This window comes from Ceratosolen solmsi, unplaced genomic scaffold (genome assembly GCF_000503995.2).
Source record: "Ceratosolen solmsi marchali unplaced genomic scaffold, CerSol_1.0 scaffold148, whole genome shotgun sequence".
In the NCBI taxonomy this organism is placed as follows: Eukaryota; Metazoa; Arthropoda; class Insecta; order Hymenoptera; family Agaonidae; genus Ceratosolen; species Ceratosolen solmsi.
In genome coordinates, this window is record NW_011948446.1 from 1,418,385 (window position 1) to 1,434,027 (window position 15,643).

A 15,643-nucleotide genomic window follows, 5' to 3' on the forward strand; every position below is an offset into this window, starting at 1 on the left:
TGCGTGCCTCTAACTAACTTGCACCGGTTCCTCCCATGGATTCGTACGATCACCATGATCGTAGGTGCGCGCGCATCCACTCAAAGCTGCGCTTGCCGTGACCACGCTGTTGTCGCATCGTTGAGCGGGAATTCGAGTTAATATTTATGTACGAATGAAATTCAACGTGAAAACGAGAATCACCGAATGAGAGAGGGAGAGAGAGAGAGAGAGAGAGAGAGAGAGAGAGAGAAAGAGAAAGAGAGCGAGTAAGTGAAAGTGACGTGGGCAACCAGGGGAGAGACGGTACCACCGAGCACATATACAAGCGGGTAAAAATCAATAGGGTCGTACACAGAGGCAGTTGGCTGTAGGTGGGCACGTAGGTGACACATATTGCATCGCATGCATGCAATCGTGGAAAAGGGAGTCAAGATGGGTTGCATGGAAGAAGGGGACCTGTATGGGCCAGCCAGCGGCTATTGCGCGGCTGGTCACCTCCGTGGGAGCGTCGGATGGCCGTTAGTTCGCGGGGCGGTGGCGGTGGCGGTGGCGGTGACGGTGGCGGTGGCGGTGGCGGTGGTTTGGTATGGCGCGGAGGTTTAGACGGAGGGAGGGTCTATGGCCGAGCGTTGGGGGGGGGAAGAGAGAGAGAGAGAGAGAGAGAGAGAGAGAGTTAGAGTGAGCGAATGAGCGAGAGAGAGAGAGAGAGAGAGAGTGAACGAGCGAGAGAGAGAGAGAGAGAGAGAGATAGCGAACAAGGCGCACAGAATCCGAGGCGAGCTAACGCCTAAGCGAGTAAGTAAGCGGCTGTTCGGGACTCGAGCTGCGCTCGGCCGCTCAGTCGACCTGGTCGCGCGTGCTCGAGCTAACGGAGACTCAGCGATCGGAAATTCGGAGAGGACCGATCCGGGATCCGCGCGCGTCTCTACGCATAGGCAGACGACACAGGACCTGTGTCGTGGCTCTCGTTCTCTCGTGGCCGCAGCCTAGGAACCCCAGTTGGTGTCAGCCATGGTGACGGCCAAGGAGGCCAAATTGCCCACGCGCGAGACCATGAATCCCTATGAGAAGCCACCCAGCATGTCCGTCAGCCAGGCCCTTCGCCAGTTCATCTATAACCCGCAGACCGGAGCGTTCATGGGCAGAACTGCCAGTAGCTGGGGTACGTGTTCTCCGTTTGGAAAGTCAAAGCGGCCCCGGCGCCACGGCAACCGTCCACCTGCCTCCGTTTCTCTGCCGTCGAGGAAAGGGCGCTGGCCCCGTTCTCTCTCTCTCTCTCTCTCTCTCTCTCTGTGTGTCCCCCCCTCCCTCCCTCCTCCACCGACCCTCGTCATCGTCATCGTCATCCTCGTCGTCCGCCCCCCTCCCTTCGGATTACCGCAATCACCGCAACAGCCACGGTGACCCCTCCGCACTTTATGGCCCCTACCTTCTCGTCTGGCCCTCTCCCACTTTGATGCCATCGCTCGTACGTTTATTCGTCGGCTCTGGTGACTCCGAGGCTAGCTTGCTAGCCAAGATATTTGAATTTCGCGCGCCAAAGTTTAGATTTTATGATGAAGCGCCAGGGCCCCTCGATCACGGGCCTCGAGCGTCGACTTCCCGTAGCTCCAACTCGACGAGGTTAGGTCGAGGCATAAACGGAACGCCTAGCCAGGGCCGTACTCGTCACGGGTAAGTCGCGCGCACCTGTTGTACTTATAGTGAGCTATTGTCGATGGAGGGCCGCCTTTCGTACAATCGCGAAGAGACTGCGTTGCCCAAGGGGGCTTACTCGGGTACTACTTCCGAATAAAAATATCTTCCCGCCTGTCGACGCCGTTTAAATGAAGGCGAGACAAACCTGCCCAACACCTACAGCAATACACGATTGCCGTTATATTAAACCATTGTAGTGGGTTGGGGCATTTATGTGTTGGGATTCGATTGAGAGTGACCTTTGCATTGCTCCTCTATCCTAATAGGGTTTTAAGCCGCTTTTTTTAGCCGCTTATCGGTGTATTAATATCGGTCGGTAGGATGATTGTTATGAATGCTCTATCGAGGCTTTACACTTTAAACTAACATTGGTCAACAATGGAATAGCCCATAAATATTTTATATAAGCTCATTAGGCATTGCAAGGAATGCCTTGTCATTTCTATCACTAATCGTAAATCTATTGATATGAACGAACGCTCCTTCCATGCGAATATTTTGTGTTTTCGTGCTGTCATAGCGGTCATTTAAAATTATTTCAGCTAATATTGGCATTCGTAATATGTGTTCCTTCGTAAGTTAATGCTTGATGTGCATGCCACAATTAATCCGCTGACATTTTTATTTTTTTTCTTTCTTTCGTGTTTAAAGTTAAACCGGTGTGCGAGCGAGTCTATGACGCCACGTGTACAGTCAAGTCGAAAATTTCGAAGAAAGTATATATAATGTCGACTGTTTCTTAGCACGGTTATAACGTTATAAATTCATTTCGTTTTGTTCATGTAAATCTTGGCATTGGCATTTTTCTATTAAATCTCTGTTAAATAAAAATGCCATCAAACTTGCACAATAGCAATAGCAATGGTAAAACAATTTAAAATCAACTTTACATCAAATTACAGCCCATATCATATAAATGTCTATTGCAATTGTGTTGTGGCAATAGTTAAGATAAAATAATGTCTATTAAGCTTTGTCATTTTATAATTATAACAGTGAATGTTAAATTCACTGTTTTTGCGTACCGAGTAAAATAATCAATTATTCTTAAGATAATGTGTAGCTTTAAAATTGTTGATATTATAGGTGCAGAGTCTACGATATAATATAAAGTGTTCAAGCAAAATAAAAACAAAGCAAATATCACATTAATTTATCGCAGATGTAAAATGAATACTCGTTAATTAAAGAAAAATGTACACATACATTCTATAAATATATCAACCAATATCTTATATACTTTAACAATACTATTTTTGTCTATAGGATATCATTTAATATTGTTGTATTTACAATTGAAACTGTTTTTTTTTTTTTTTTAAATTAATAACTTAATATTTAATTTAGAAATATATGTTATGCCTATTTGCTTCTATTTATGCAATATGTATTAGTTAAAGTATATACTGACAAATGGAATATACAGAACTGCTTTTTACTAAATAGGCGTAACGTAATTATGAAATGGTTACAAAAATGGTCTAATGACGTGTCAATTGCGTACATTTTTCGTAGTTATTTCATACTGTCTATATGCACGTATAGGCTTCATTCGTCTAATCCATACTTACGTTATAAATTACATTGTTTCCTCCTATATATTGTAAAAGATATTTTTATGTATTTGTTTTTCTCGATTAGTTTCCCATTAACATATTTAATTTATTACTTTAAATAATAACATCGATTATCGTTGATATATGGCTTATTTATGATTTTTTCAAATCAATAATATTAACATATCGATGGAAAAAACTAATCACTTTTTTTATCACATAGAGGGGGGGGGGAGTGAGATAGATGTACTGTCATTGATGATCATGATACATTTACACTGTCATACACATCACACCTTTGATATCTTAATTTAGAATATACTAAATAAATGCCTCAAGTATTAAGGATATCATGTATACAGTGATAAGCCAATTAGTGATATACAGTTACAGATGCCTAAATATTATGAAAAGTTGAAGTTGCCCCTCTATTAATCATTATTTATAGGTGACGCGCGCTAAAATACATCTATTGATTAGAGATAATTTAGAAACTCTATATACACTGCATCGTATATAAAATAGTCAAATTAGTTGTATGTATAAAGTGATTCTATATATGATGTTTTATTAGAGTCTATAAAGAGAGATCAATAATTAGCAAAGTAATTCATCAAAAGTTAATTTAAAGGTTGCTGCATTTTCGAAAATAGCACTTACAATGCCTTGTTTATATTCCAATAAAGATGGAAATATTAATCATTGCTTTTAATTGTGGTTGCATTGCTTTTCATTTTTTGCCTTTGTAATAGCATATATATAAGTTAATTAGAAATAAATATTATTAATTAGGAATCAGTTTCACGTGCATCGAACATAATTTTTTATTATGGCTTGAATAATTGATTAAAGTGAAGAATCACTTGAATAAATATAGTAGTACTGATAAAGTATAAAAACACAATACTCAATACATTTTTCGAATTCATAGTCATTTAATAATATCTAAAATTTTCTGAATATATTTTTGGATAAAAGGAACACGTAGCAGTAACATTTACTTAAAATTTATGCGCGCGTGTGCGTGCGTGTGAGATAACAGTGTATATAAGCTTGCGAGATCATATATTATCATAATAAACGAACAAAGGTCTACCAAATTTTATCCCGTTGCAAAGGGCGCGATTACAGGGGGATGAAGCTAAGAGAACGCCTTCGTCCGATTACTCGATTAGTCAATGAAATTAATTCAAGATGAATGGGTGGAGGGATTGGGCTGCGTGAAGGGATGCAATAACGTCGGTGATCATCTCGACTTTGTTTGAATGCGCGTAAGCGCTAAGACACGTAACGATTTCATGCTGCGTGCGGTGCGAATGATTCACTCTGGATATTTTCTTAACGCTCGTAATCGTTAAAGGTTGAACTTGACCAGTGACTTATACCAGAGAATTACTTGCAACTGTTCTTTGTTTCATTCTGACTTTCTCCTCCTCCTCCTCCTCTTCCTCCTCCCTCCTCCACCTCCCCTTTCTGGACAACTTCGCGAAATAATCCAAACTCGACCCAATAACCCATTACATTATCTTTTTACGAGATCTTGAGTTTTGTTGAGCGAACATTTTACGATGGAAGGTCATATCACCCTACGCTCACCAACCAAGCTCGTATTTCTGCATATATTTTTCAACTTGAAACTATCCATTACGAATAATTACGATCAGTGTTTCTAGGTGTTTTTCAATCTCCAATGTTAATCTGCACTACTTGTTGCCATATTGTTTCTCAAAATTTTTGATGAATTTTCATTATTAACATTACCAGTAAATTTTATACATTGTCTTGTCTTTTATGGCAAGTACACTCAACATTAAAACTGTCATTATGATTTTATATAAGTTCGTGCATTATGTGTTAATTATGTAAAATATTTACGTTGAAAAATTGATATTGTGTTATATTTGTTTAAAAACTATCGTGCCTTTTGAATAATTAGTCATATAAGACAATTAGAATACTGCTTCAACCAGCATTTTATGCAATGAAACGTGAAACGTATAGAAAATTGCAAAAGCGATATATTTACAAGTATTTATATGGATGTAATGTTCTTGTACAATGAAATGAGCCCTAAATAGAGCAACAATGGCGTTTATGCAAATTCAGCCTTAAAATTTAATTGTATTCAACAATATGATATGACACGTGCAAGAACCTGTTTTATAAAAATATCCCGTTACTACAACTTCTGTAAAAGCAATTAGTTACGATATAATAAAAATCAAATAAATACTCTTTGACGCCTATAAAAAGGGCCAATATGTTTTTTGCAAAAGGAACGCCGAGCATGTGAAAAGGCTACTTCCACGAGATCGGCTTAATTTTGTTGCTAATGGCAGGGCAGAGAAGACAGAGTGATACGCCTCGGCTACCGATTCGACCTTGTCAATAGTAACGTTTGGGGGTGCGACTTGTGTGCACACTTATTTTCAGAAACGCGTCAGTGTCGGAGAATTGCTGCGCCGATGGTTTACCCCAAGGAAAAGTGGAGATACGGTGAAAATAACGCGGGCACTCAACTTCATGGTGCGTCATTATCGATGAGAAATATAATCTCTTGCTATTAGATATTTAGTCTTTTTGCCACTGCGCCGTTAAAGTACTCGAAGAGCAGCACGGAAATTTACAATGTAACACAATATAGACGTGTGCCTGTCGCTATTGGATTGCTGATTCCTCGAATGGTTTGCGCGAGTTTTAGTGAAAAAATGGTTTTACTCTTCATGATTAAGGTCAACTTTGTTTTAAAGCTTCAGGGTTTTGAAATGAGCTCAATCTCGTAATCGGTTTACAATTAATTTATCGATAAATATTGGATATTCAGTTTACCAAATTATTTTAATAGGGTTTTTTTATTTTAAGAAACTTATATGAATCACATACTCACAAGAGCAATTCTTCAAAGCGTGTTACATTCGATGTAAAATTATTTTTATCAAATTGAAATGAATTATTTTCACAAATTCGCCCATTAAAATGGATCGATGTGCATAGATTGTCAAATAGGAAGGCGCTTGTGTAATTATTCCGAATGAAGTTTTTCGTAGTAAATTCCGAACATTTAACTTTGTCTAATTTATTAAATTTTTGCTAGTTTTGTAAGAAGTGGGAATACTTTGTCGACAAGTTTACTTTATCGAATGGCCAATCTTATTTCCGATGTCGCGACGCAATTTAAAGTTATATGAGCGTTATAAGGAGACCCTCGTCGCCTAAACTGATAGGATAATTGATAAATCGTTCTAAATCGTAATTATCTCTTCAAATTTGACGTCATGGCTTTAAAAGAGCTTTTAAAACACTGTATATTTCATAAGTATTCAAGATCATGGCTTGTATAATAATTCAAACCCAGGATATTATGCGTCCTTGAGTCGAGATGCTACTATATTTTTTCATTATTTTGTTTTTTGAAATTATTGGTTGAAAGTATGTTTAACAATATATAACATTTAATTTTCCATTTTTTTTCAATTTCATATTAATATGGTAACACGGTAATAAGTATCGAATAAGCCATATGCTTGCTTATGCGTGAATGCTATTTTTCATTTCTATACACTTTAAATATGAAATATGAGGCAATATAAATAATAACAACTTTTTTTTAACAAAGACTAAAAAAAAAATTGTCTTCTTTTAAATTCATTACATACAGTACATAATTTAGTAAATTAAGTAATTGATAATTTTAGAAACTATCATTATATATACTATACTCTTTCAAACTTCTTGAAGTTGCATTTAAAAGTGAATTAAGTTGTTAATAATGATTGACAATAAGAATATGTACAATTATTGTGTATAAAACACTAATTCACAGTAATTTTTGTAGTCTTAAATAATTTTAATAGTGTCAGTGAGCAAATTTGCGAATCAAATAAGTGAAAAGTTACTATCAATGCCTTCTAGTTAATTGATACAAGGAATTTTTATTAAATTATTGTCAAAGCTAAATTTGTGTTCCATTTAATTTGTATAAAATATCGTTAAATTAACGTTAATTTAAATGAATATATAAAAGTATTGCTTGAATTATTTTCTAATCAAATTAAAAGAAATTAATTTTTAAATGTCAAAGCAAATAAAATTGATGTTATTAAATATAGATTTGAAAAATAGCTTACTAATGATTTGTCAGGAAAATTCAATTGACCGAATCATACTACAAAAAGTATAACGTACAATTAGGTAAATTGAATTTTCTTGTCAAATCATCTAGCAATCTCCGTTTCATTTAAAATCTTGTTAATGTCCTCGAGACGGATTTGTTTAGCTTTGAATTTGCGTTTTCTTCAACTTACATCAATTAGTTGGTCGCTTGATTGGGTGGGTAGTCGAAATTATTTCCTTTTTTTTCATTATTCAAGATTATTCTATAAGAGTGTCGACGTTAAGCGTTATAAGCAATATCGTCCGGCAAATGGCAGGAAACGGAAAATTGCTGAAAAGCGCGGTGCGCCTCTCGGGAAAAAAGTGAAAGACTAAAGTGGACAGCCTTGGAACACGGATGGACAAAAAACCGACATCAGGACCTCCGCATCCTCTCTCACCCCACTTCGTGACTGGCGGAAGCGCATTGCATACATTAGGTCGTCTCTTCGCTCCCGGGTGCCGCAATGTACACGCGCGCATCGTCGCGACTCTGAATGGCAATTGTTGAACTCCCCCCTCCTCTGCAAGTGCGCCGCAACGAGGTCAATTGACATTAAACGGCGAAGCATTACGGGGCCATTGCGTAACTTAGGGCCAGCCATTGAAGGGTACACTCACGAAGTGCACGACGGAAACCAAGAGAGAAAGAGATACGCGCTCGAGATTGAGCGTTGGTTTTTAGGATCAACTCTGGGAAATCGGCCACCATGTTTAACCGATGTATCTCAGTGTTTACTTGCCACCTCGGTTGTCTGTCCCTTTTCCATTCGCTTGAAATATCTTATTGCGTCTATTTTATAATATGATAAAGTGATTTTATAATATGAAAAATGATTACAATGCTTCCCATTTTCTTGGTTATACTGCGCAATTCATTTTTCAAGTTTTACCTGTAATCTTAATCTATGAATATATAATTTTTATATTATTTTATATAGTATTATACACTATTTTAGACAATTTTATACTCTTTCAACGATATTACCTAGTACCATTTGTAAACGACGTTATTTATGAATTTTGAAATCTGATCCGTGATAATTAATATTACAACTATAAATTATTTTTGCTGTATACTAAAATTAATGTTGAAGAGAAAAGTTTTGATCTGCAGAATTTTGAATTTACAGAATTTGTACATCATATAATATCGTACGATTAATTTTTTAATATTAGCGAATGTTTCAATATCATATATGTGATTTTTTATTTGGGATTCAACTTTCATACCTTATTTGGATAATTTTTATTATTTTTATTATATATTGATAATAACAAATTATGAAAAAATATATGTTGAAAATTACCAGTGTCAATGTATAGAAAATATTTTACAGTTTAGGTTTTTTTTTAAATTTACATTCTAGGTTAGTGTTTTTGTTTTCTTTTTGACACCTATATAACTATTTTTCATATTTCGTCAAAATTATAAATATCAAATGCAATAACACTTAATACAAGCCCACTTGATCTCAGATATTTCTAACTTTCGAACGATAAATCATTATTATTTTTACCGATTTAAATAGCTCTTTTCAATTTTTCAAATATATCGTAATATTCATCGTATATTCTATTAAACTTTTTTATTTTCTTTAATCAAGTAAATACATATTACACTACGAATGATATTTTATAAAATATGATATAATACTATTGCATTTAATGAATTTTATCAATACGAATTATAAAATTTAATAATCAATGTGATTGTTTATTTAAAGCAATCGATGTTACCATATATATACAATATTATATTACAGTAATTGCCATCGAAATGTTTGCATCCATTTCTTTGTAATTTTTATTTACAATGTATTGATTTAATTGAAAATCTTATAAAGTATAATTATAAAAGATAATAAACTATTTTTTCTTGATTAATAGTATGGTTATTGAATTATTTTGTTGATGTACACAACTAAAAAGTTTGTAAAACCCATTATAATATAAATTTATATGTACATATTAGTTAATAAACCTTTAGAAGTTGATGCTGTGAAATTTGTATTGTACTGTTTATTTTTTAATCTATTTAAAGTTTAGTAATAAATCAAATATCATTCGTTAATTAAGAGTGCCGTCAATATAATTTTTAATAGTATTAATGATAAATATTGACCTTTAGCTTGGTAAGTATGGCTACAGCCAGTCAGTTCTAATAGTTAGAATTTTTTAGTTAGGATATACGTCAATTTGTATTTATTACTACAATGTGCGACATTGTGAAAATAATATTTGATTTGCACAATATCATAAAAGTAACTGGTACTTTGCCAATGACATTTAATTTATATATAATTCCATCTAATAACTATAAGCAACTATCGTTATTTTGCACTAATTATTGTAGTTGATATATTTGTATTGTTATCAAAGATGAAATGCTAGATCATAGGTTACAGTTGGTATCTCTTTCAAAGTCTTTTAAAAACAATGTTTGCAAAATATGAATATTTACATAGTTCGTTGGTATTAATTGATTTAAAAAGCGTTAATCATCTATGCTCACTTTCGACACCGAAATTTGCTCGATCTATATATTAAGTATTTGTTTCAAAATAATACATTTTAGCTACTACTTTGTATTTAATTTTAAGTCTTGATAAGTACTAATTAAAAAAACTATTATTAGTAACTTATTATTATAAATAAGCCATCGTGTATCATCATACATCATAATTTTTTATGATGCGTATACAGCTTTTTAATGGAAAGGTATAAAATAGAGTTAACATCAATATATACCTAAATAAAGATAAATCATCTTTTTATTCTAAGAATGTATTAGCCGATAAAGAAGGATTATTACATAAAACTTTAATTTTATTCGTTAATATGTCATGACAAAGTGTATCAACTTCAATTATTATTACTTTTTATGTATATATTAAATAATGTCATCAAATATTGATAACAAATATTGTGTTATTTACTTTATAATTCATAGTATTATAATGGATATTTAATTAATCATAATCATAAGTATTTTATTAATGAGATCTATATAATTCAATATTTATTATTATTATTATATAGATAATTAAATTATAGAAAAATAGTATTTTACATATAGTCATATATTGGTATGATTTTCAAATATTATAACATATATATACATATATATATATATATATATATATTACATACTATATTATCATTAAATATATCTATCAATTCTATTTTGCCCAACATTAAATTTTGTTTTAATAATTAAAATCATTTAGAGGTTTATACTAGATTAGAGATTATTTTAATTAATTAGTATTAAAATTATTTTGTAAAGTATTTTTCATTTGCAATTTTATCTTTATTATATATTACAAACTAAGAATATATAATGAACATCTTATCAACATAAATATTTTTAATTTATATAAACAATGACGGGAAGAAAATGGAAGAGAAAAACGGCGGGAGGGTGATAAGCAGATCAAAATAGAAAAATAATTATGGCATATCGTGTTTCAGGGCCTCATGTGCTATAGATGAACTATGAGCATTAAAATATATATAGATATAAAATTGTTGGTGTTTACTATTTTAAAAATCTGTACTCTATATGACCTTGATAACATATAAAAAAAATTAATTGAATTATTCAGCTTGACTGATCTTTTTGAGCTTAGCAGAGTCAGTCTCGTAACAACATTGCCTGAGTTTGACTATGCTCACCCGTTTACCTGTGTTATAACATTCGTTCGCGCGCTTTTGTGCACGCACAGTTACAAATTATATCTTAAACAAATAATTCCTTACTGCCTGTTTATAAACATTAAGTCGTAATTATATAATTTATACGGTATAACTGAAACTGAAGAATAATGATTCTTTAAAATTTATGTATTTTATACTTTCATTTAAATAAGTATTCTTCATTATATAAGTAGTGAATAAGAATTTAATTTAAACATAATTATTAACTATATAAAATTAATTTTAAATATATTATATTATAAACGAAAATAAATTACATATGAGTAATTATAAACAAATTTTTATTCGTGTTATATTAATTTTTATTAGTCGATTATGATATAAACAAAAAAAAAACTAAATTTATAAAACATTTTACAATTTAGTTTTGATAATGTAATATTTTTATAATATTGTACTTAAATTATTACGCATTAATGAAAAATGTATTCAATCTAAAGTCCGATCAAAGTATTATGGAAAAGAGAATCACAGCTTCCGTATAATCTTATCTTAAGCTCTTATAAAATTAAGCTTTTTTTCTTGCAGGAAAGATCGGCCTTTTTTATCTCATATTTTATGGAGTATTAGCGGCCTTGGTTGCAATTTGCTTTTGGGGATTCTTTCAAACGCTTGATCCACGAAGACCCACGTGGCAATTGGAACGATCAATTATTGGTACCAATCCAGGTATTATATATGATATTTACAGTGTATTTCAGTAAAAGAATGCACATAATTAATAGATACATTATAAATACAAACCTTGAATCATCGAGTTTTTTTAATTATTAAAAAACGGAGTAGGTTTGTTCAAACAATACTACGAACAGTTTTTTTACGTTGATGAAACATATAGTATTTGGTTATTTTCAGTAACTTATCGAACGTTATTATAAAATACATAATTATAAATGAAACGTAGCAATTGTATAATGTATATTAATAAAGTTATAATACACTTAATCAATTGTATTGTATGTAAACTGAATATCAATACTATATATATATATATATATATATATATATATTAGGAATTCTAAAATTATCGAAAATACTTAGAATGTATACATTTTATAATTTAATTTTAATAATATATTAAATATTTTAAATTTATGTATAAAATACTTTCACTGCAAATATGTTTACTATTTAAAATTTATTGTTCTATAGTTATTGTGCGAATGCCTTGTTATTTTTACATACAAGAATTAAATAGAAAAATAACTTGTTATTAATGTAATTCTGATTCGGTAATGATTAAAAAAAAAATTTAGTTTTCACCTTCCAAAACTAACAACTCATTAATAATTATTTTTTATTTAATTGTTACATATAAGTTGTAAATTACAATCTAAAGAAGGTAAAGCAATACAATTAAATTAGATTTTAAGATTGCAATTGAGGTCGCTAATGCTATAAAAAAATTTATAATTAAATTACAAGTTAAGGCATTTAGTTTGTTTTAATTATTTTAGGTCTAGGATTCAGACCATTGCCGCCCGACGAAAATGTAGAAAGTACATTGATTTGGTATAAAGGAACTGAAAAAGGAAAATACAAGCACTGGGTCGATTCTTTAGAAAAGTTTTTACAAGGTAATGGAATGAATTTATATATTATTATAATTTATATACCTTTACGAATCATATTTTTGATGGTAGTAAATTGAATTATTTGAAAAGGTACTCGTTACATGCGTATCTGGAGATAAGTAGTATTTAATGGAAAACATATCGATTCTATTTTCGCAAAATACGTCAGTGAAGACATTTTTTTATCCACCATTCATTAGAAAAATAATATTTATTAGTCCTTACGATGCAGAATTTATACAAAAAAATTAATAACATACAATTAACATGAATGATTCATTGGCCATAGTTTACCGAACACCTGGATTGACACCTGGACGCGGAGCGAATATTCACAATTGCGATTACGATCACCCACCTGGGCCGGGACAAGTTTGCGCTGTTGATGTGAAAAATTGGTTCCCCTGTACAGTTGAAAATCACTATGGATACCACACGTCCTCGCCTTGTATATTCCTCAAACTAAACAAAGTAAGGACTTGTTTATTTATTAAAAGCTGAATATCTGTTTGTATTGATTGTGTATTCATATTATTGGAATTCTTTTATGATATAAGTAATGTGGATAAGCATGTTTAATGTTTGAGAAACTTCCTAAAAATTCATCTCGAAGTAACTAATAATTTAGTTTTTTAAAATTTTAAAAATTAGCATTTAATGTACGACAGTAAATTTTTACTACTACTACTAATAATAATAATAATAATAATAATAATAATAATAAATAATTATAAATAATTATAAATAATTATAAAGTACATTGAATATATTTTTAGATATTCGGTTGGAGGCCAGAATTTTACAATGATACGTCATCACTACCGGATAAAATGCCTGAAGATTTAAAGAGGACAATAAAAAGTATATCTAATCCCAATGAACGTAATACAGTTTGGGTATCGTGTGAAGGTGAAAATCCTGCTGATCAGGAAAATATTGGCCCCGTGAATATTCATCCGCGGCTTGGCTTTCCGGGTTATTATTATCCTTATGAAAATTCTGAAGGATACTTGAGTCCTTTAGTGGCTGTACACTTTGAAAGACCACGAAGTAAGTAATCGTTCTAATTTTTTTTTTATACGTACAACTTTAATATTTACAATGATATTTATAAATTATTTAATCAAATGATTTAATTTGATTCGAATGATTCAAATTTAATCAAATGATATTTGATAATCATTATATGTATATATTCCATACTTTATGGAATATTAAAAAGGATAAATAAACATATAGTTTAATATAAGTGATTACTGGAATAAAATATAAAGTAAAGTAATCGATTAAAGATAATTTGAATATAATATTCTTGAATTTACAATATGGAAACTTTTAATTAGTAGAAATAATGTCTTTTACAATATTACACTTTATGTCTGATAGCATATATTTTATAAGCTCACTTTTTGAAATAATAGATAAATGAAAAATGTTATTAAAAAAATTAATAAATTAATAAATTAATACAGTATGAATGAAGGATTTTTTCATTTTACGCCATAATTCGCAGTAAAACTGGCAATTAAATTGATCTTTATAAATAAAAAATGAGCTCTTAAGCACGCTTTAAAAAATCATTACATTGTAGATTATTAATTATTTATATTTATATTGATTGAAATATATCTGACGTACGATTATTGATAATTTATTAATTGTATGTTTGTCAAATAATTTGATAAATTCTAATATCCGATGATCTCTTTAATAAAGTTATATAAATAATTAATCAAAGTAATTTTAAAGTTGATAATGATCATGTACAATATTGATTATGATTGTTTCGATAAAAATCGATAAATATTGATAAATATAGTTTAAAATATTTCTTTCTTTGTTACTATATTTAATATATATATATATATATATATATATATATATATATGTATATATTACAAATTTATTTAAATTAATCATGTTATTTTATTCTCATTTACACAGCAATAAAATCCTCACATAAATAATTTTATCAATTACACAATTCTTGACCATTAGCATTCAATTGATAATTATGAATAATAGTAAATAATAACATTGTTTTTATATATAAACAATTGTTTTTTGCAGCTGGTGTTATAATAAATGTTGAATGCAAAGCATGGGCAAAGAACATTATTCATAATCGAAACGATAAACTGGGGTCCGTACACTTCGAGCTTCTTGTTGATTAAAAGAATAATCTTAATTTTGTGCTCATTTATTCATCGATCAAATTTTTTCGGATAAAATTGGCATCTATGTCCTCGCAATTCGATGACGCTGTTTTTTCGTCTTGGAGTACAAATGAAGATAAAAGAAAAGGAAAATCGAGAAGATAAAAGAGCGAACTTGTTTCCTTCATACGATAAATCTCATTATTGATGAACAAATAATAATTTAATAATTATTATCCTCTTTCATGTTTTTCTTAAACGACCATTATTTTTCATGCGATGCAAATAGTAATGTTGAAAGCTAAATAATTGTCTAGATAAAGTATAAATTACCCTTTGCAACTGATAATGTAATTTTGGATTATAAATAATGATAATTGTAGACAAACTCATTTGTGTGATATTGTCAGCTTTTTGCAATTTTGTGACAAATAGGTCGTATTAAGCTTTAACCGTTACAAATTACAAAGAGGATGTAAGGAAATACATCGCATCTTGTGATGTACATTTATATGCTTCCGTTATCCAAAAAGCGTGTCGACACGCATTTATACACATACACGTATATAGACACACCAAGTAGTTATATTGTGGATTTCAGTTGTATTGTGAAATCTAATTTTGATTAATTCGGCTAGATTTTTGATCATAAAAATAATCATGGAACTACAAAAATTAGCCAAAATATTTGCATAGGTAATCAATTGTATATTTTTGAATAATTATTGTTTTAAACGTGAATCTCAAATACGTATAAATGTTGATAATATATCAACGTACTGACGGAATCGAACATATTGTTAAT

The 15,643-nt window shown here is 31.1% G+C and overlaps 1 protein-coding gene across 1 annotated transcript; it reads left to right on the top strand.

Annotated features, from left to right (window-relative positions):
* Nucleotides 1-798: 798 nt before the first annotated feature.
* On the top strand, nt 799-15,094 carry LOC105366216 (sodium/potassium-transporting ATPase subunit beta-2). Its single transcript, XM_011504574.1, has 6 exons — nt 799-1,144; nt 11,637-11,777; nt 12,566-12,685; nt 12,972-13,153; nt 13,459-13,732; nt 14,753-15,094. Exons 1-6 carry the CDS (start codon nt 994-996, stop codon nt 14,854-14,856), a joined length of 972 nt encoding a protein of 323 aa, XP_011502876.1. The 5' UTR covers nt 799-993; the 3' UTR covers nt 14,857-15,094.
* The last annotated feature ends 549 nt before the right edge of the window (nt 15,095-15,643 follow it).

Excerpts from the sequence above, each read along its gene's own strand:
- LOC105366216 (XM_011504574.1), top strand. The coding sequence starts at position 994 with ATGGTGACGGCCAAGGAGGCCAAATTGCCCACGCGCGAGACCATGAAT. Across the intron at positions 12,686-12,971 it reads TTTAGAAAAGTTTTTACAAG|TTTACCGAACACCTGGATTG; the intron begins GTAATGGAATGA and ends CATTGGCCATAG. Across the intron at positions 13,154-13,458 it reads TATTCCTCAAACTAAACAAA|ATATTCGGTTGGAGGCCAGA; the intron begins GTAAGGACTTGT and ends ATATATTTTTAG.